The sequence below is a fragment of the Eretmochelys imbricata genome, chromosome 3 (genome assembly GCF_965152235.1).
Source record: "Eretmochelys imbricata isolate rEreImb1 chromosome 3, rEreImb1.hap1, whole genome shotgun sequence".
Lineage (NCBI taxonomy): Eukaryota > Metazoa > Chordata > Testudines > Cheloniidae > Eretmochelys > Eretmochelys imbricata.
In genome coordinates this window covers 149,904,909-149,926,866 of record NC_135574.1, presented here as the reverse complement: position 1 = coordinate 149,926,866, position 21,958 = coordinate 149,904,909, and the positions used below count along the sequence as shown (strand labels likewise).

At 41.3% G+C, this 21,958-nt stretch overlaps 1 protein-coding gene and 1 long non-coding RNA gene across 2 annotated transcripts in view; one reads left to right on the top strand and one right to left on the bottom strand.

Annotated features, from left to right (window-relative positions):
• ZFAND3 (zinc finger AN1-type containing 3) overlaps positions 1–21,958 on the bottom strand; it is a 244,140-nt gene that overhangs the window by 19,243 nt on the left and 202,939 nt on the right. The window contains exon 6 of the mRNA XM_077813609.1: positions 12,486–12,656. Coding sequence (XP_077669735.1) covers positions 12,486–12,656 — 171 coding nt within the window. The remainder of the gene's footprint in view (positions 1–12,485; positions 12,657–21,958) is intronic.
• Positions 4,394–20,208, top strand: LOC144263032 (uncharacterized). Its single transcript, XR_013345703.1, has 3 exons — positions 4,394–4,514; positions 17,656–17,850; positions 18,815–20,208. It is a non-coding gene; the product is annotated as an uncharacterized LOC144263032 (long non-coding RNA).

Genomic DNA, 21,958 nt, shown 5'->3' with positions numbered 1-21,958 from the left:
CCTTAAAAACCTCTAAGGAAGGAGATTCTACCACCTCCCTAGGTAACGCATTCCAGTGTTTCACCACCCTCTTAGTGAAAAAGTTTTTCCTAATATCCAATCTAAACCTCCCCCACTGCAACTTGAGACCATTACTCCTCGTTCTGTCATCTGCTACCATTGAGAACAGTCTAGAGCCATCCTCTTTGGAACCCCCTTTCAGGTAGTTGAAAGCAGCTATCAAATCCCCCCTCATTCTTCTCTTCTGCAGACTAAACAATCCCAGCTCCCTCAGCCTCTCCTCATAAGTCATGTGTTCTAGACCCCTAATCATTTTTGTTGCCCTTCGCTGGACTCTCTCCAATTTATCCACATCCTTCTTGTAGTGTGGGGCCCAAAACTGGACACAGTACTCCAGATGAGGCCTCACCAATGTCGAATAGAGGGGAACGATCACGTCCCTCGATCTGCTCGCTATGCCCCTACTTATACATCCCAAAATGCCATTGGCCTTCTTGGCAACAAGGGCACACTGCTGACTCATATCCAGCTTCTCGTCCACTGTCACCCCTAGGTCCTTTTCCGCAGAACTGCTGCCTAGCCATTCGGTCCCTAGTCTGTAGCAGTGCATTGGATTCTTCCATCCTAAGTGCAGGACCCTGCACTTATCCTTATTGAACCTCATCAGATTTCTTTTGGCCCAATCCTCCAATTTGTCTAGGTCCTTCTGTATCCTATCCCTCCCCTCCAGCGTATCTACCACTCCTCCCAGTTTAGTATCATCCGCAAATTTGCTGAGAGTGCAATCCACACCATCCTCCAGATCATTTATGAAGATATTGAACAAAACCGGCCCCAGGACCGACCCTTGGGGCACTCCACTTGATACCGGCTGCCAACTAGACATGGAGCCATTGATCACTACCCGTTGAGCCCGACAATCTAGCCAGCTTTCTACCCACCTTATAGTGCATTCATCCAGCCCATACTTCCTTAACTTGCTGACAAGAATACTGTGGGAGACCGTGTCAAAAGCTTTGCTAAAGTCAAGAAACAATACATCCACTGCTTTCCCTTCATCCACAGAACCAGTAATCTCATCATAAAAGGCGATTAGATTAGTCAGGCATGACCTTCCCTTGGTGAATCCATGCTGGCTGTTCCTGATCACTTCCCTCTCATGCAAGTGCATCAGGATTGATTCTTTGAGGACCTGCTCCATGATTTTTCCAGGGACTGAGGTGAGGCTGACTGGCCTGTAGTTCCCAGGATCCTCCTTCTTCCCTTTTTTAAAGATTGGCACTACATTAGCCTTTTTCCAGTCATCCGGGACTTCCCCCATTCGCCACGAGAAAGAGAAAGGCTCGAGACCCAGCTGGATAAATAACCACCTTAAAAAGGTTATTAGGAGTAATCAGAGAGTCTATTGGGAATGGAAGAAGGGGATGATCAGCAAATAAAGCTACATTGTGGAGGTTAGAAAAGGTAGGAATAAAATGAGAATTGCCAAGAGTCAAGCTGGATAAAAAAAAGAATAAGGATGGATGAAGTTGGGCAGCTATGCAGTGAGGTTTGGGAAGGAGATTAAAGATAATCTAGGTACAGCCCCAAAACTAAATAAATACTTTGCCTCGGATTTCAATAAAGATAAAACGAAAAATGTGCATGAAAGCAGAATGGCTAATGGAAATGGAAATTACCACAAGTGAGATGGAAGAAAAACTTAAAGCGCTTTAATGCAACTCAGATCAGGGGACTGGATAATTTCCATCCCAGAATACTGAAAGAACTGGAATCTGAGATTGCTAGTCTGATAGCCAGGATCTGTAATAAATCTGTCTATTTGGTGATATTACCATTTAACTGGAGAAAAGCAAATGTAGTACCTCTACTTAAGAAAGGGGGGAAAAGTGATCTGGGCAATTACAAACCTGTTAGTCTGATCTCAGTAATATGCAAGGTTTTAGAACAAATGGTGAAGGAAAGCATGGAGATAAATGGTAAAGGGGATATAAAGCAACATGCGTTTACTGGAAGTAGATCATGCCAGTTATTTGAGAAAATAACTGATTTTTTAGATAAGGGAGTACAGTAGATCTAATATACTTGGACTTCAGTAAAGCATTTTACAAGGTACCACATGGGAAATTATTAGGCGAATTAGGGAAGGTAGAGATCAGTATAAGAATTGCAAGGTGGATAAGGAACAAACTGAAGGGGAGAATGTAATTGGGTTGTACTGAAAGGTCAGTTATTAGACTGGAGGGAGATTACTAGTGGAGTTCCCCAAGGATATGTTGAGGGACCAATTTTTGTCAATATTTTTTATTAATGATCTGGACACAAAAAGTAGGAGTGTGCTAATGAAATTTGCTGATGATACAAAAGTTAGTTGGGGACATCGTCAATGCAGAGGAGGATTTGATGAACTGGAGTGACATAAACGGGATGAAATTCAATAGTATGAAGTGCAAGGTCAGGCATTTAGGGTCTGATAGGTATTTCTGCTACACACTGGGGACTCATCAGTTGGAAGCAACAAAGGAGGAGAGAGACCTGGGTAGGTGGGTCGATCTCAGGATGACTATAATCACCCCTGTGCTGTGACTATGAAAAAGGCTAATGCAATGAGGCATCTCAAGTATTAATGCCATTGTACAAGGCACTAGTAAAAATTCATTTGGAATATTATGTACAATTCTGGTCATCCATGTTCAAGAAAGTTGAATTCAAACTGGAACAGGTGCAGAGAAGAGTTATGAGAATAATAAGGGGAATGGAGATCCTTTCTTAGGAAAGGAGCTTGGAAGATGGCTGAGCGGGGATATTATTGCTCTCTATAAGTACATTGGGTGGTAAAAGCCAGGGAGAGTGAAGAGCTATTGAAGCTAAAGGACAATGTTGGCACAAGAACAAATGGATATAAACTGGCCATGGACAAATTAAGGCTGGAATTTAGAAGAAGGTTTCTAACCCTCAAAGGGGTCAGGTTCTGGAACAGCCCACAAAAGAAGTTGTGGGGGCAAAACTTGGTTTTGAGAGAGAACAGGTCAAATTCATGAGTGCAATTGTATGACAGGTTTGCTTGTCATGGAAGGGGACAGAGCTCAACAGCCCTGGGGCTCACTTCTGGTTTATGTTCCTAAAAGTGCATCTTTCAGGGTTTCATCTGGCCACCCCAGCAGGGGGTCATGAAGAAATTTATACATTGGGGGATTTAAAAAAAAAATCTCCTTGTGAAACGTTGGGGAGGGCCAGGGCTCGGAGGTAGCACCAAGCATTCTCTCTCTTAGATGTGCTTGGCAGGCTGGTTCTTGCTAACATGCTCAGCACCTAACTGACCACTGTATGTGGGGTTGGGAAGGAATTTCCTCCCAGCCTGGGGGAGAATCCTTGGGGCTTTTTGCCTTCCTCTGCAGCATATGGGTGCAAATCTACCAAACAATCCTGGCATGTATCTCTCACTTATTTATTTCCCTACCATTGCGGGGTCCTTGGGCACTGGTACACCTTGATCCCTCCCATTCTTTGCCTGAGGCACATAATAGTTTAGCTTCCTACGGGCTCTAATTTTGGTTGTTGGGTTTATTGTGCGGGTGCTGGATGGTGTTGGTGGCTTGTGTTATATAGGAGGTCAATCTAGACAATCTGGTGGTCCCGTCTGTCCTTAAAGTCTATGACTGAATTGGTAGTGCTCTAATATTGCAGGGGTCTGTGCCCCATATAGAGTAGCAATCACTATGTGCCAAAGGCTTTGATATCTCTTGAGAAAGGTAAAGTGGATGGGATACAGCCACCCGAGCATCTGTGTTGGGGCATTAAGTGTAAGGCTTCTTGGGTGTAGAACATTTCATACTTTGCACTGACTCTGGTTTAGTATTCATACTTCTCAAAGTCTCTGCACACCAAGTTAATCTCTACTAATACACTCCTCCCAAAAGTTGAGGATTCAATTAAAAGCCAAAGTGTATCCAATAATTTAATTAAAACAAGCAAGCAATACTAAGTTATCTGATAAAGTATGTGTACCTTCTGTTTTTTTCAAACCAATGAAAATGGAAGTCAGATAAGGCTATTAAAGAGCCAGAATAAATCATGACAAGATTCCATGCTGAGGCAATGTGCAAGCTGCATAAATCCAGGGCATTTATGTGGCTCCAGGTATTTTGACCTTAAACCTTCACATGCCTATCAGGACTCCAGTGCTTTAACTTGCAACACATTTTCTCAATTAGATTATTTATGCCCTGGATTTAAATAGCTGTCTACAGCTGTTGCTGTAAATTGATTAATCCCCTGACAATAGTCAAAGCTGCTGACCAAACCATTTGAGACAAAAAGCTCTAAATTTAGGCTGAAAACTCAGTGTAATCTATTTTATGTTCTGTTTCCCTCTCCCACTTAGAGGACTCCAAGTGCCACTTTGATTTTCCCTCCTGCCTCCTACTTCAGGGATCCATGTCATAGTAACCTCTTTCTTCTGGCAGAAGAAGGCTGGATGGAGTTCCATTCAGAAGCCCACTTGTGCTGGAAAGGTATGCAAAAAGAGCTGTAGAGTTATGAAAGATCACTTTCTTCCCCTCCCTGAGAAGCAAGCTGAATTTACACAGTACTTCCAACCCTTGCTGGTTCAGGATGTGACCGATAAGACCAAGATCACACACATGCCTGAGCCCAAACTCTTAAGCTCCCTGCTCAGCTATGGCTCCCAGGGCTTCTCAGTTCCTGGCATCCTATCAGCCTTAGTGGACTGATAAGGAATTGAGAGTCTAGAAACCCTTGGGAGCCAATGGCTGAGCCAGAAGCCTCAGAGTTTAGGATCCAGGGCTCCCAGCTCTGTGGCAAGGAGCCTGGAAACTCTCATTTTTCAGACAAGGCAAATGAGTCAGACTGAGTAAGTGACTTACCTAAAGCCACAAAAGGATCCAGTGTCAGAGTTGAAATTAGAAGGTCTCACCTACCTTTCCTATGTTCAAGATCACTACATTACCTCTCCTGCTGAGTAGGTAAAATACAAGTAATGGTCTTTTTTTTTTTTAAATTATTACCAGAATCACATCATCTTTTAGTCTGTGTGCATACTACCTATTTCCTACTTCAATTACACCAGTACTACCGTGAGAAGAGCCCTAAACAGGCCATCAGAAAGATGTTTACTTTTCTACTGTGGTAGCATCCCCACAAGAAGTTTGCACCTGGCTGCATACATGATTTATCAGTTTGGGGCTAAATACACATTCTTCTAGCCCAGTGTTTAAATGGATAATCCAGATTCTGACAGACAACAAGAGTGACAGAGTCTATGAAGCAAAAAGTGGACAGATTCATAATCACATGAAGCATGCCAAAAGCAAAACTGATGTGCATTCTTTTTTTGTTTGATTGATTGTTTTTTAAAGGGGTAGTGTACCTCTATGTGCACTCTACTTTCCTGGCTTTTATGATCCTATCACTCTAAAACCCACACGTCAATTATCAGACTTTAACTTGCCACTGCCACACAGAAATAAGGTTGCACTTGAATGACAAAGTACATTTAGCTTTTGCCATCAGACACTGAATTTGCGAGTCACTGCTGAATCTCTACCCTGGCAGTCCAGAGAACTCATTACTCTTCGGGCCAGTTTTCATTCTAGTTTTATATCTCAGAATACAATACCTGCCATATTGTCCCAAGTACACTACAAAAATAATTGTTTAAACACTGTGAAACCATTGTAACTCAGGCACATTTTAAAAGGTATCTTCTCTCCTCTGTGAAATCAGAAAAAACATGTTATAACCATGGGAAGGAGCCATGTTTTACCTAGATACTGATTATAACAGAGGTCCTAATGGTTATAACGTGTCTTTTTCTCAATTTTGTGGACAGAAACTACTTCTATATGACTGCTTTACATTGTTTCAAAATAGTGCTTACTCATGGTTATCGTTAAACATAGACGGGGCCTTAAATGGAAGGTTTTCACATTTCTTCCCTCTCTCTGCCCCCATTTTAAGGCTAGGTTCTGGATTGACAGTCAGGGAGACTAAAGACACCTATTGACAGAAAAGATATTGGACAGGCAACAGCAGTACTAGTCTGACGGACCATCACGAGGGGCTAAAGGGAAGCTCAGTCTCAGCTGCATTCAGTAACAGCTTCTGCATGGACTGCTAACAGAATGCCAATGAAAGACGGTTGTTACGGGGGGAGGAAGGGCTTGGGATATGAACATGTATGTCCACTAGGAACTGAATACTGAGCACTAATTCATTTCACACAGGGACCACAGAACAGCCAGCGGATGGTAGTAATTTTTCTTTAACTGCTGACCAAGGCTGGATTTGAAATGGTGAAAGAGGGGAAATCCCATTACTGCCAATCCCCTAAGCCATCCCCTTAAGTCTTATATGAGATTTTTAATACAGAGAGAGAAGCTCAGCTCACAGTTCCTGTGATTTTATACCACTCCAGAAAGCCACTGTAAATTTAACACTGTTAACAAAGACCTTGACAGGCTTTTAAGGTTTGACTTTAAAAATCAAGTGATACCAGGAATCAATTTTTTGTGACTAAACAGTTTACTAGTTGTAAATATTCATCTGCTGTGTGGAGAAATACGGTCATAAAATTAAGCAATATTTTCTATGCAAACAGCTTCCATAATTTAGATTATTATAATTTCAATGTATTTTTGAAAATGTGTACAGCTTCAGTTAATGGCCACATATATCTTATCAAATCATTAATGAAAAGCCTGTGAATCCATTCTACAAATAATCAGTTGGGAAATTTACATTGGAAAAAGGAAGAACTCTCAACGTTATGTTGCCATTTTTACTGACAACTTTACTGTCTCTAATTTTAGTCAACAAGTTTGCTCATGGTTGGCAACCTTGCTCACCATTCCTACTGAATTGGCAGTTTGATTTGCAAAGCAGACATGACCCACTGCTCAATTCTGTGTTGCTTACACTCTTGGCAGAAAGCTTATATTAAAATACACTTTGGGAGATAAGGTTCCTAACGTAATAGCTGATCTACTTGCCCACTGAACCAGATATTAAGTAACAGTATTTTTATGCAATCATTATCCATCATGGGAAACTAAACCATTCAAGGATTCACACAGTGCTAGAATCATCTGTCTGAACACATGCCTGGTGTAACTGGCTTCTAGAAAGGTTTCATAGGAAACTGGTGTTACTCAGATATTGTTAATTTAAAGGTTATCCGTCAGAGAGGCACAGAATGAGAAGTCATTTTCAAATTTCGCCTCCTCACTGAAGCCTGCAAAGTGCATTGGCAATTAACAATTCCTATCACCTGTTCCAGTTCACTGTGAGAGAAAGCTCAGAACTCATCTTACAAATTGCTCTTTTGAAGATCAAAGGGAAGCGGAATTTGTCTGTGTGCACTCTGGATGAGATTGTAATTTAATGGAATTTTCAGAGAAAGCTTGGCAGTGTGTTCATATGACAGCCCCAGGGTAGAGGATTCAGGGGAGCTCTGTAACTCTTCCCTTCTAAGCGCCTTCCTTGCCTTTAATTGGCACCTCATTAGAAATTAATGAAAATGACATCCTCTGTTCTTCCTGCTTTAGGCACAGAGTGCTACAAAAAGGCCCATCACAATTCATAACACATTCAATTTATATAGCAATGGCTCTTAAGCATTATTTATGAGCTGTGAATTTCTTGTCAGCAGTTAATAAGCTGTACAGAGGGAAAGGGGAATGAAAAAAGATTGTGAACATATAAAAAACAATATTTCTACAGCTGAGAAATGTTGTGTTTGAGCTTAAAGTATCTTTATTGGGATTCCCTTCTCAGTAGTAAATTGTTTCCCTCCCCCCCACCCCTAAAACCCTACCACACTGTTAAATTTGTCTGAAGTTCCATGTAGTGTCAATGATGCCTGGCTATCTGAGAGGCAGTGGGAGCAATGGAGCAGTATAAAGGGCATGTCTGGCCCCAGTTCTCTGAAGTGCAGTGTCCTGCAGGAGAGTGATTACACCTGGAGAGGTGTAACAGGCTTGAAGCATCATATCGTTAGGACTTGGAAACTGTAAAACTATGGTGTAAGCTCTGGATATCTAGTTCAGATGACACTGGTAAGCAAGGCCATATAAGCTCTAAGCTAATACAAAAACTGCATTTTACAAGCATTTGTAAACCACCAGAAACTGCTTAAAGTAAAGCCATGCATTGTTCAGAATGTAAACATTGCAATAATGTTACTCTGAGAGCGTAAGTTCCTGGGTATGGCAGACTGTGAAAGACACATTTGTGAAATCTGCATGAGGTAATGGGTTGCAGAGGTGTTTGCTTAGCATACAGCATTATCTAATGAGCTTCTAGACAGTCATTCAGTGGATGAAATATTCAGAAATAGACACAGCTCGCTTTAGAACTTCAGGGTAGATGGGGAAAGATCACTGCATATACAGCTCATCTGACTGCTCAGTGCATGCCCGATAATAGCAGGCAGTATTGCATCAGATCTTCATGCAAACAAGTCTGCTGGAGGCAGCATACCCAACTTGATGAAACAATGGCCTAATCAAATATTACAAATCCTCTCCCTAGCACATGGGTTATCCGAGTGGAAATGCAGTAACCACAAAAGAAAAACCACAGGCACCTTGTTTCGGAGGAGTTGTCTCTTGAGGGTTCATTGTTAATGCTACCCTTCCAGAGAAAAAACAAACGTTTTGGGAGAATTTTCTTTAAAAAAATATTGGCAACAAAATACGAAACACCCAAATTCAAAGAAAAGGCATGCATATTCCAGTTACCTCTCTCTCATGTTTAGTGTTAATTCTAGTGCTGGGGCAGGTGACTATGGGAAAAAGACAACTTGTAAATGTTGAAGAAATGTTAAGCTGCTTTTGGAGACTGTACCCTTGCTGCTTCTTTTGGTATAGGTTTCAGAGTGGTAGCTGTGTTAGTTTGTATCACCAAAAAGAACGAGGAGTACTTGTGACATCTTAGAGACTAACAAATTTATTTGAGCATAAGCTTTCGTGGACTAAAACCCACTTCATCGGATGCAAGCAGTGGAAAATACAGTAGGAAGATATATATACGCACACAGAGAACATGAAAAAATGGGTGTTGCCATACACACTGTAACAAGAGTGATCAATTAAGGTGAGCTATTATCAGCGGGAGAAAAAACCTTTTGCAGTGATAATCAGGATGGCCCATTTCTAACAGTTGACAAGAAGGTGAGAGTAACAGTAGGGGAGGGAAATAAGCATGGGGAAATAGAAAAGGAGTAATTGTGGCACCTTAGAGACTAACAAATTTATTTGAGCATAAGCTTTCATGAGCTACAGCTCACTTCATTGGATGCATTCAGTGGAATTTCAGCATTTTCCACTGAATGCATCCGATGAAGTGAGCTGTAGCTCACGAAAGCTTATGCTCAAATAAATTTGTTAGTCTCTAAGGTGCCACAAGTACTCCTTTTCTTTTTGTGAATACAGATTAACACGGCTGCTACTCTGAAACCTGTCATGGGGAAATAGTTTTACTTTGTGTAATGACCCATCCACTCCCAGTCTTTATTCAAGCCTAATTTAATGGTGTCCAGTTTGCAAATTAATTCCAATTCAGCAGTCTCTCGTTGGAGTCTGTTTTTGAAGTTTTTTTGTTGTAATATTGCAACTTTTAGGTCTGTAATCGAGTGACCAGGGAGACTGAAGTGTTCTCCAACGGGTTTTTGAATGTTATAATTCTTGATGTCTGATTTTGTGTCCATTTATTCTTTTAAGTAGAGACTGTCCAGTCTCTGAAGCAAACACTCACCAACAACCACATACCACACAACAAAAACACTAACCCAGGAACCTATCTTTGCAACAAAGCCCGTTGCCACCTCTGTCCACATCTCTCTACAGGGGAAACCATCATAGGAACTAATCACATCAGCCACACTATCAGAGGCTCATTCACCTGTACATCTACCAATGTGATATATGCCATCATGTGCCATGTACATTGGTCAAACCGGACAGTCTCTACGTAAAAGAATAAATGGAAACAAATCAGAAGTCAAGAATTATAACATTCAAAAACCAGTCAGAGAACACTGTGCCAACGTAACTGTTTCAGTAAAAAAAACCTACATCCCTATCTGAAATAGTTATACTGGTACAAAATCTGTATATAGACAAGGCCTTTGATTTAAATACTTATCAATTTTAATAACATGAAGCTACTAACTAAAGGAAGGATCTTTTTTTTAAAAAAATACGATTTTTAACTTCATTGTCGCTTATGTTGCAATTTTTTTTTTATTTTGGCATCTAATTGCCGCTTTTGTTTAACCAGACAGTGCAAAGATGCTTATACTGTGGCTCTCAACCCTTCCAGACTTCTGTACCCCTTTCAGGAGTCTGATTTGTCTTGTGAACCCCCAAGTTTCATCTCACTTAAAAACTACTTGCTTACAAAATCAGACATCAAAATACAAAAGTGTCACAGCACACTATTACTGAAAAGTTGCTTGTTTTCTCATTTTTACCATGATTATAAATCCTCCAGCTGGAAGTTAAATATTGTACTTACATTTCAGTGTATAGTATATAGAGCAATATACACATGCCATTGTCCTTATGAAATTTTAGTTTGTACTGACTTTGCTAGTGCTTTTTATGTAGCCTGTAGCAAAACTAGGCAAAGATCTAGATGAGCTGATGCATCCCCCGGAAAACCTCTGCATAATCCCAGAGGTATACTGCCACTGGTTAAGAACCACTGGCTTAGACAATAAAATCTCTACCACTGACATATCCATAGTGGGGGAGGTGTACATTTTCACATTTGCAGTTTCTATTGTTTGGATGGAAATACTTTTCTACCAAACTAGCAGTGATAGGGCAACAGTATGTTGATTGCCAGTGTGATTGCTTTATCTTCATATGAGAACTTATTTTTAAATGGAAGTTTAGAATTTGCAGAATACAGCAAAAATTGCTGAATCTAAAATTACACAATCCACTTATTTTTATACTTGCAAAATTCTCTTGACCTTGATGTTAGGGAGGATTTTTCTGTGTGTATTTCAGGCAGGCATTTACAAACTCCCTCATTCAAATTGTGACAAATGCAGCCTAAGAGCTGCAGCTTCTGCATCCATCATGCTGGGAAGAGAAACTGTACCAAGCTATGTCACAGAGAGCAGGGCTGCAGTAGTTTGCTGAAAATCTCACCAGATGCCTTATTGTGCATGTCCAGAACTGCGTTTTCAATCAGCTTCCATTAAAATCTCTACACCATAACTTTTGATTTTATAAGCAGTTAGTGGCTTGTCTGATTTTCCATGTAGTTTCTGTACACATCTATGGTCAATACCCAATACCAGGGAGTTAAACATGTTTCATCCTTACCAGAGTTCTAGGCCGTACAGGGTTGTCTTTGTAGCACTTACTTCCAGGAGACATTTCATATTGAAGATAGGACCCCCTAACTATGCTCGGACAATACTTCCTCTCAGTTCTGTGTAGTAGGACATCCCAGAGTGCATTGGTCCAAATGCCACAGGTGTCATTGTGTTTACAAGTCCTCTGAGCACTCAATTACTGTAGTGAGGCATCATGAAACAAGTAGCAAACTTCACCAAATGTATAAACATCAACAGGATTAGGAAGTGTGGTATGCAGGAAGCACAAACTTAGTTGATACATGATTGTGTTATGAAAAAAATTACTATGCAAATAAAAGTACCATGTGTTTGTTGTAACCACGTCTAACGAGTGTATTGCAAATTGATTACAACAAATACAATTGTATTTGTGTGGATGAGACAATTTCTCCCATGGTGTCTACCGCATTCATCACTTGTCCATGTAATAATACAAGTTCCAAAATCCAATAGATTTAGAGTAGTCTGAATGAGACAAGCTAGTGGTCAGCATAGGCAATAGCATCCACCCCGAAAAAACCTCAAACAGCTGAACAGTTTCCTCAACTTATGAAACAGTCTCCTTTGGGATGACATCAAGAATAGAAACGTTCAGCACAAAGGAAAGGGGTGGTTTTTTGGAAAGTTACAGACCCATCTAAAGATAGGATTCTTATATAGGGAGAAAGGACTGTCTTGTAATTTACATACAGGACAGAGGAAGACCTGTGTTTCTGCTCCAGGTTCTGCAGCAGACTTTTGTGTGATCTTCACCAAGTCAACTGACCTTCTCTGCGCTTCAAGCTTCTTCAGCTGTAAAGTGGGCATAACATTCATCCACCTCACAGGGAGTTATGAAGCTACATTCATTTATGCGTGTTAAATGGTTTGAGCTCCTTTGGTAGAAGGCTCTACATAAGGACAGAGCATTAGTGGAAATTGATCTGACAGTATTAACTGTAACTTTTGCCACCAATGAAAGCTAGATCCTCTCTCTCAAATTTATCTTTAAAAGGTCTGAATAGGACTGCTACATTTTCCCATCCGTGCAACGGTACCTAATGTCATTCTGTCAGAAAGCTTAATTTTAACAGTATTGACAACCAGTACTTACCACAGCGACATGATCCCAATTCCTGCTGTACTAGCTCCAGTTTTGTTTGGCACTGGAAGCACCTGCGTCTGCTCTTCTGTTTGGATCGACTGGTTTCCTCAGGCCTGTCATTACTGTCCTCCAGTAGCCGTGGCCGTTTCACAGGAGAAGCCTCGCTCTCTGACTGTGAATCTGTAATATTCAGAACAAACATTTGGGGGAAATGTTAGAACCTCCTTTTTGAGGTCCTGTTCTAGAAAGATTAACGGTCTATTACTTGCATCTGGGGTCACTTGCAAGGATTATGTTCCGTCCTGTTCTATTGCATATATACATTCTTCAGCAGTCAAAACAGGCACCAACTAAGGGAGCAATTATCTTTGTTCCCTACAAGGACCCCTCCTGGCTCACAATACTGAAAATCAAATAAACTGGATAACTCCTCCCGGCCACAGCTTAGTTGTACACAGACACATGTAGCACGCACACCATCCTAAACAATTGTAAGCTTCATTTAGTTTCTCCTACATGACTTTATTCCCCCTATACAAACCAACTGAACGAGGCTTCTGATGAAAGCCAACTGAAAGCGAGTTCAGCCTATTTCCTGGCTGGATAGAACAGAGGCTTTAAGGCACAGCCTGCTAGCTACAGCTCTGAAAACTGAAGGCGGAATACAAAAGCATCATACTGTGCCTCCCTTTCTCTACAAGGATAACAATCTAAATGTAAATGATTACACATCACCAAGATAAACTAACCCCATGGATGCTATAGATTCCAAGTACTCCTGGATTCTCTCTCTAAACTAGGCACAACACTACTTCCATTAATAACCTTTTTCATATACATTTCCTCTTATAAGAAAGCGTGCTACTCTTAGAGGATGTAAATCCGCAGATGCTTCAGTTGTTAGTGTATCTGTCGTAAGAATGAGAAGCTAATTAATTGTCTGCACACGACATTTTGTCAGACCACAGCGATTGGCACTATAGAAAAGTCCAGGATGAATGGATCCCACTCTCAAACCTGCCATCTTGCCTGTGGGATGCTCTTCACACTACCAACTTCCTTCAGGCTAAAAAGGTTAGGTAAGCATTTGTTTTAGGTGAGATAGTGCAGGAGAAAATCCTCTGTTGGGAATCCAGGATTCAGAGAGAACAGGCGTTCCCAGACACCACGGTCTCCCAATATTGTCAGATTCTGAGGTACCCTTTCCCCCCGACCCCCAGGCCTAGAAACAATATAATATTTAAAACAAAAATCAAATTTTTCTTCTTCCATTTCATTTCTGCAACCACAGTCCCCCTTGATACAACATCCACCTCCTCAGAAGTTAACCTTTCCCTGCACAGGAACAAAAGGCTTTTGTTTCCAAAAAGGTACATTAAGTGGACAATATTTTGAACAGCAGCTCTGCTGTAACATTACAGGCCTGCAATAAGGGGGGCGGGGGACCCTAATTCAACAGTGCTGTTGCAGCAGAACCAAGTCTCAATAACTTCCTGAAAGTGGTTTTGTCCCATCTACCCTACAAATCAAACTGTCTGCAGTACTATTTCAAGTAGATCCACTGCTGAAAGCCAGTGTTGAAATTGGTCAATATCCTAGTGTAGGATGGGGTCTGAGAAAAATCCATGTTACTGTAGCGACACCAATTGTAAAAACATACATTCAACAAGACAGAACAAACAATGCTTCCTGGCAGGACCCTGGCCCTGTAAACAGCTTTATTTTAAAATGCTATTGTGGGTTCACTATGATGATGGAAAACGTGTTTAATTTGTGTGAGCTGAACCAGTTTTTAAAATAAAGTTTTCATCAGCAAGAATATTTTTAGGACCAAATTCAGTGCCCTGTGCTTGCCAGAACACCCTGTAAAGGGGTGAGGAAGCGAATCATTACCCAAGTAACAAAGCCACTCTACAGGATTAGCACAACAGCGTAAACAGTTATCCACACCCTTGTTATTTTCCATATTGCACCTCTTCCCAGCCAATCTGTCCAAAATGCATTAGCCAAAGTTCTCTCATCTAATTAGACCATCTCACCCCACTTCTGACTTGCACCAATGACTTCCCATCTTGTCCACCATATACAATTTAAACTGCTCTATTTTCTTGCCCTCAAATGCTGCTCTGTGTGTAGTATCCATAGGTGCCTGCCTCCTAGACCAGTATACAGGGGACCTACAGCTCATTCATATCCCACCAAAAGATTCACTTTTGTGAGGCCCACAAATGAATGACTTATTACATTTAAATAGGTTTACCTAAAGCGATTCCTTCTGGATTTCTAAATGCATTTTTTTTTCTGTATCAGTCTTTTTAATCTGTTTTGTATAGATGACTGGTGCTTAAGTTATAAACAAACAAACAAACAAACAAACAAACAAGTGCTCTCTGGGCGCTCAGATACCACAAGGAAGGAGGCCATGACAGAATCTAGCAGGGAAGATGGAGAAATGGATGCTTACTCGTGGGGGAATTCTGCGCCACTGTGCATGTGCAGAATTTATATTCCCCGCAGATTTCATTGCTTTTCCGCAGAAAAATGACTTTCTGACAGGGAAGCAAAGGGAAACCACAAGAGCAGTCATGAGACCCTTTTCAGCAGTATGTTTTGGGTGCCCAGGACAGCTGGCAGAGAGGTAAATCATTGTGGGGTAGGGAGTGGGACTGGGGAAGACCTGGCTGGTGGCACCTACCCTGCGCCAGGCTCAGCTGCTAGTCTTGGCTGGGCTGGGGAGGACAAGACTTCCTCTTCCCCGGCATGGAATCCAGGAGCAGGTCAGACCCACCCCCAGATTTTTCCCACAGCTGCAGAAAGCTCTGCCAACTCCCCCCCGCAACCCCTTCCGCCGCTTCCTGCGCCCATCACTCCTCAGCTGCAGGGGGAAGGATCCCTGTACAGGGAGCTGCTCCCCCATCCGCCCAACCCCTAGGCATGCAGACCCCCTCATGACTCTCCCGCTGAGCCTCACCGCCCCGCACTCGAACACTCGCCCCACCCGATAAGCCCCACTCCCGCTGCACCTGGACCACCCTGACGAGTCCCCCACACCCAGATCCCCACCCCAATGAGGCCCCCACACCCAGACCCCCCTGCCGAGCTCTATCCCCCACCCCAAACCCAGACCCCTACCCCCCCTTAGCCCCAACTACCTTCACCTGAATCCCCCTGCAGAGTACCATTACCCCACTACCATGCTGGAGCCTCCATATTTATTTGATAAATAAAATCTGCAGAGTTTTGCAGAATTTTAAAATACTGTGTGCAGAATTTTTAATTTTTTGGCGCAGAATACCCTCAGGAATATATGGATCTTTGTCGTTATGGATCGAATGGCACCATTTTACCTCAAACCACCTCTATGCAGCAATGTAGGAGAAGTTCCATGACAAAGGCTCTTTGAACAGGCTCCAAGAATCCTAACTAAGCCAGACTCCTGAGCAGCAGACCTGCATCAATTCCACTGTCTTCACTATACCTAATGATATTAGGCTGGGCATACTGGATTCTGAGGGTAACATACACCTGATGTGCTAGGAGTACTCCTTTCCACAGGAACAGTAGCCCAGTTCATGCTGTGTTTAATAATGAAGCCTACTACAGTACACCTCTTCACGGCTAAACAGTTGGGGATAACAGGAACTATCCTACCTGCCAGGATTCATCACTCAGAGCAACATTCGACACTGCTGTTCCCAAATGGTTAACCTCACACATATCTTTGCTCTGAGAAAAATAAGCCATTCTGGTTCTTCTCAACAGTCAATTTTGCATTTTAAATTAAGTTAATGGAACAAACAGTGGCCTACTGGTTTATTATGAAGTCTCCATGAGAAATTTAAATCCATGTGCCAAGCAGTATCCAATTTAGTTAATATAGCCAAATCCTGTGGAAAGGCTCCCCCTAAATTAGATAAACAGCTGCCCAGGGTCAGGCTTGCAACTGTATAATTAACTACATCCAAATATTAAATTACACATTTCCTGTTGATTAATAAATGACTAATCAAATATATAGAGGAGATGGCTCATAATAGAAATGAGAGAAGATTTAGAAATAAAGCCTTTTAGATGCCCATATCTTCCTGGCTTGCTTGGTTTAAACACTATTTTGTTAGACTACAGAGAGGTTACTTAGCCTAATTTTAAAGGACAGTAGCCCGTTTCTCAGTTATCTGATTACTTAGAAATTATATTGAGTATTACATGCTCAAGTACTGTACAAAAACTAACTAACCCTCACGACAAACTGCAATGCAGGGAAGCACTATCCCCACTTTATGGATGAGGAAACTGAGGCAGGGAGATAATGACTTGCCCACACAGTCAGTGGAAGAGTTGACATTAGAATTCAGAACCGTGACTCAACTTGGTGTTCATTCCCCCAGATCACCCTGCCTTCCAAAAGATTAAAGTAAAACACGTACTGAAATCTTGCATCAGTAAAGTATAGGGAGCAGACAATGAATGGAAATAGTTTACGTATAGTTTTAGTGACAGGATAGTGAAATGCAAGACACAAGTACGTTCAACAGCATGTTAGAGGAGCTGCAGGAACTGGATAAAACTGATGAAGCCACTGAAGTCAAGAGTTAATTCTAATTAAAGCAATTAAACAATCAAGAAGGGCTACAACAAAGTGGATGCTTTCAGGTGTTGACATGTTCTTACAAAACAAGGTGGCATGTGACCAACAGACAAGGGTGTTTAAAAAACAAAATAGTAAGTTTTCATGTTCATTCCGGAGGTCAATTCTTTTCTACTTCTAACACAGCCTGGTAGAGAATGGGAGGAGAGAGCTTTCCGTTTCTTAATTGCAGGTGTAAGAATACAAAACCTTATTCTCGTGAAGGAAGGCAAAATTAAATAATTGAGCTATCCCAAGGTTTCATGAGGAGTCTCCTCCACAGAGGAACACATCATTCTGTCGTCCATTTTCACTAACTGCAACTCCACATTTAGAGATGGGAAATTTGGATTTTTCTAATCTACCTCTAAGGATGCAGATTCTTCTAATTGTAGCTTCTCTGTCAGACTCATTTGAAAGTGAGAGAAGATTGGTAATTTAGTAGAGCAAGTTTTAAATTGGAGAGTTGAGTAGAAAAACAAATAGAGCAATGTTCTTAAAAATTCTGTTTGGTCTCTAACAGAAACTCACATTTGTTCCTTACTGTCACAGATCTTGTCTTCGTTACTTATGTTCTCCAGCTCGTAATTTCCAAATAAATCATGCCAGGACTGTCAGAACTGAATCCCAGTCTTCCAGTCACTCTCCTTCCACAGCAGAGTTTGCAGACTGCGCATACATGGCTTCACTAACAATCACTGTGGCTCTTTCCTGACATTGCCAGGGGACTGTGAGGCCAGCAGAGAGGTGAGTGCTTGGAAAATGTAGAGGATGGGGGAAGAGAAGGAAAAGAAGCAGGAGAGAAAGGAAATCCCTTCCCTTGCTGCTTGCTTTAAGAAAGAAATTAATCTGTTTAATCTCTAGCTTCATGACAGCTTTTGAGGAACTCAATCAGGCTTTTTTGAACCCATCCCATTCTGACAGATTGACATTTATGATCCCAACTGCCTGTGCAAACATCGGTAAGAGCAATAATTAATGAACCCTCACACATCACTGCTATCTCTCCTCAGACCATTTAAAAAGGAGCATAAGCTGTTAAAACCTCTGTCCACAAAGAACCCCGCATAGTCAGAGGTAAAAAACACAACAGAGACTTGGAGAAATATAGGCAGTTTTTTTCAGCTAGTCTTAAAGCAAGGGATTATCATTCTCCTGATATGCTGAACTACACATTAGGAATATCTAAGAGGAAACAGCCTAATTACCTGATTTTTACTATTGCATTTGCCAGAATCTTTTTCTTTAAATAAACTGTATCGTATATTTCAAGTGAAGTTAAAGTTAACACATCTGTTTGAAATAGTATTTGCGTGTTTGCTGTAGCAATGGAAGTTCAACGATTCAAGAGGACTGGAGCATAGCAAAATTCATAGCCATTTCCTCCAGCAACTTCTCCAACCCCTACTCCCCTTTGATACATATTATGTATTGTCACATTTATTATTATTATATGTATTATGACAATTATTTTGAAACCCTGGTAATTACACTGTGGATGATATTCCCCCCACACAACCAGAATCTGCATTTTGAAAGCGGGTCAGATATCCTGGTGTTCAACTCCTTCGTATTGTCTATTTCAGCAAGGAACCAATTTACTTTTTATTTCCCTGGATTTCTATAGGACATATTTTCAGGAGTTTTCCCCATAGAGTTCAGGTGTCCACGTCAGAGTCCTGAGGATCCTCTCCTGTTTTTCTCCCTGCAGGATCCACATCATCCTGGTTGAGACGCAGAAGGAATTCCTTTTAGAACCCATCAGGGCTGCTTCTGTTATGGTAGGGCAAGTCAAAGGGGCAATTCTAGATGGAGAGGTCACTTAACCAATATGGGGCCCTCCCTCTTTTCATTTGGGTTGAATTTACTGTATCTACATAGCATTTATATTAGTTCGCCTTCACTGCCTACTCAAAGTAGAAAGGCCGAATGGTGACCCTTCAGGTATTTGCAAAACAGATGGTTGTCACAACATAGAATTCTGACCAAAAAAACAAAAACAAAACATTTTCTGTTAGATACAAACAACAAATTGAACAATGGCTGTAGAGATACAGAAAGTTAGAAACAAATGAGTAATGGCCTTTTATTACACTTCTGTCCCCCTCACCAACAGCTCATTTGCATGTGTCTGATAGGCCCTTTTTAAAAGTAAACCGACGCAGAAGTACTATACCATACACCATGTCTTAAACAAATTTAGTGTTTGTGTAACAATAGCCTAGTCTGACCTAGTCTAGAGTTTTTTCCAAGATTTTACCAAACTAGCGATCTTTGGTTCTTGTTTTGGGGTCTTCACAGATTCCTTAATCATAACTGTTCTCTGGTACTTTGACCTAGCACTCTAGATAGAGATGTAGGTTTTAGCTGTGGTATCTGAACACCTTCCATATTAAATTGCCCATCCAAAAGTCCTACCATAACATAAAATTATCCTGACAACTCCGATTTTATGCAACTTTTTTCAATCTTTCTAGGCTGTAGCTCGTAAACCCCTATCCACAACACATTTCCTTACTAACATTTAATGAGAAGTCCTGCTGTGATAACTGGGCCTACAAATTTACCCTAATTGTGAGCTCAATTGTGAAAAGTGAGTGAAAGTTCATAAAGTGTCACAATAACCTACAACCATAAATGTTGGTGGGAAAAGGTGGTGTGATACATGAAAGGGGGGAGACGGGGAAAGAGTAGCTCCCTTTGATAGACACCCAGCCAGCCAGTTAGCTGTAAAATCCCTCTTGGTCTGTTCTCTGCTTGCTCTACCTGTAAAGGGTTAACAAGCCCTTTGGTAAAAGAAAAGGAGTGGCCACCTGACCAAAAGAGCCAATGGGAAGGCTAGAACTTTTTAAAATAGGAGAAAAACTTTCCCTTTGTCTGTTGTTCTCTGGAGAAGGAGACATGGAGCAGCAATGCTATAAGCAGGAATGCTGTGTAAGTCTTGAACCAGGTATAAAAATTCATCTTCCATACGTAGAAGAAATCATTGGACAGGGCATGTTTAAATAAACGCGATTAGGCTTATTTCTTTATTTTGGCTTGTGGATCTCCTCTGTGCTAGCCCGAGATGCTTTTGTTTTGCTTGTAAACTTTAAGCTGAACCTCAAGACAGCTATCTTGATGCTTAATTTTTGTAATGGTTTCTTTTAAGATCTACCAAAAAGCCTAAGTTCCAAATGTATTTCCTTTCTTTTTGTTTTTAATAAATTTTACCTTTTCTAAGAACTGGATTGGATTTTTGTGTCCCTAAGCGGTTAGTGCATGTGTTGTTTAATTAGCTGGTGGCAACAGCTAATTTCCTTTGTTTCCTTTCTCAGCTCTTCCCTGGAGGGGGGTGAAAGGGCTTGAGGGTAACCCCACAGGGAGGAATTCACAAGTGCTCCTTCCTAGGTTCAATGGGGTTTTTTGCATTTGGTGGTGGCAGCATTTACCAAGCCAAAGTCAGAGAAAAGCTGTAACCTTGGGAATGAAATACAAGCCTGGAGTGGCCAGTATTAATTTTTAAAATCCTTGCAGGCCCCCACCTTCTGTACTCAAAGTGCCAGAGTGGGGATTCAACCTTGACAGGTGGAAAATGGAGACAGAGACTGAAATAGTTCAAACAAAAAGGCCTCCTGATATAATTCCAGGAGTATATTAAATTATGCCTGGTAAACAAGGAAAGCACAGAATCAGAAGACAGTGAACCAAAATTGGTGGTCAAAATTAGACCTAATTCATGGACAAAATAATGTTCCACCCATCACTCCCTTTCAGGATTCTTAAAAATAAAATACATTTGGAGGGAAATGAGTGGAGATGAAACAAAGGGGGATAACTGCTGACAGAAAAGAGGGGGAGAGGAGTAAGATTTACCATCATGGCCGCCAGCCCACCTCTTCCTGGGACCCCAGGATTCACTGGATGACACTGGTATGCTTTTGTCATCCTCATCCTAAGAGGTGTCCTGACCAGAGTCTGTCCAGATGACATCACCACCTCCAGTGGCTCAGGCTAAATCCTGAGTACCATCTGGCTTGTGATTGACACATACACACACACACACACCATCCCCTTTGTGTGTCTTTCCTTCCTTTCCATATTTCTTCTCTTTCCTATTCCTCTAATTTTTTAACTCCCGTTTAATAAGAAAAGGAGTACTTGTGGCACCTTAGAGACTAACCAATTTATTTGAGCATAAGCTTTCATGAGCTACAGCTCACTTCATCAGATGCAACTGATGAAGTGAGCTGTAGCTCACGAAAGCTTATGCTCAAATAAATTGGTTAGTAAGGTGCCACAAGTACTCCTTTTCTTTTTGCGAATACAGACTAACATGGCTGCTACTCTGAAACCTGTTTAATAAGAGTCAGGCTTAGGCTGCCAAGACTGTGTATTTTGCAACACTGCTGTGAGCCTGTGACCAGAGAGGCAGCTAAAAGCTATGATTTAACAGCCCAATGCTGGTATAAGTTTATCAGTTCTCGGAGTGGCTGGTAAGACCATGTGCTATGCCTGTGTTTTTCCAGCAGAGGTTGCAAGTGACAGTCAACACCAGAGACGGAAGCTGCATTTTCTCTCTTTTCCCCAAAAGGACAGTTAATACAATCTTTCATACCATCTCAGAGACTATGAGACAAAGGGGAGTTCTTTCTACAGAAAAAACTCTCCAGCTAACGGAAAAGGGAACATGGGATCCTGTTAAAATGAAAGCCTTATTTAATACTTTATATTTCAAATGCTTTAACTGTTTTTCCTTCTTTTCTGTATCTTTAATAAATGATTAAAGTAAATTTTTAATGTTGTGTTTGTCATGGTACTAAGCAGGCTGAGGTCTCTGTATACCAAACCCCAAATCCTGTTTAACGGTGTTTAA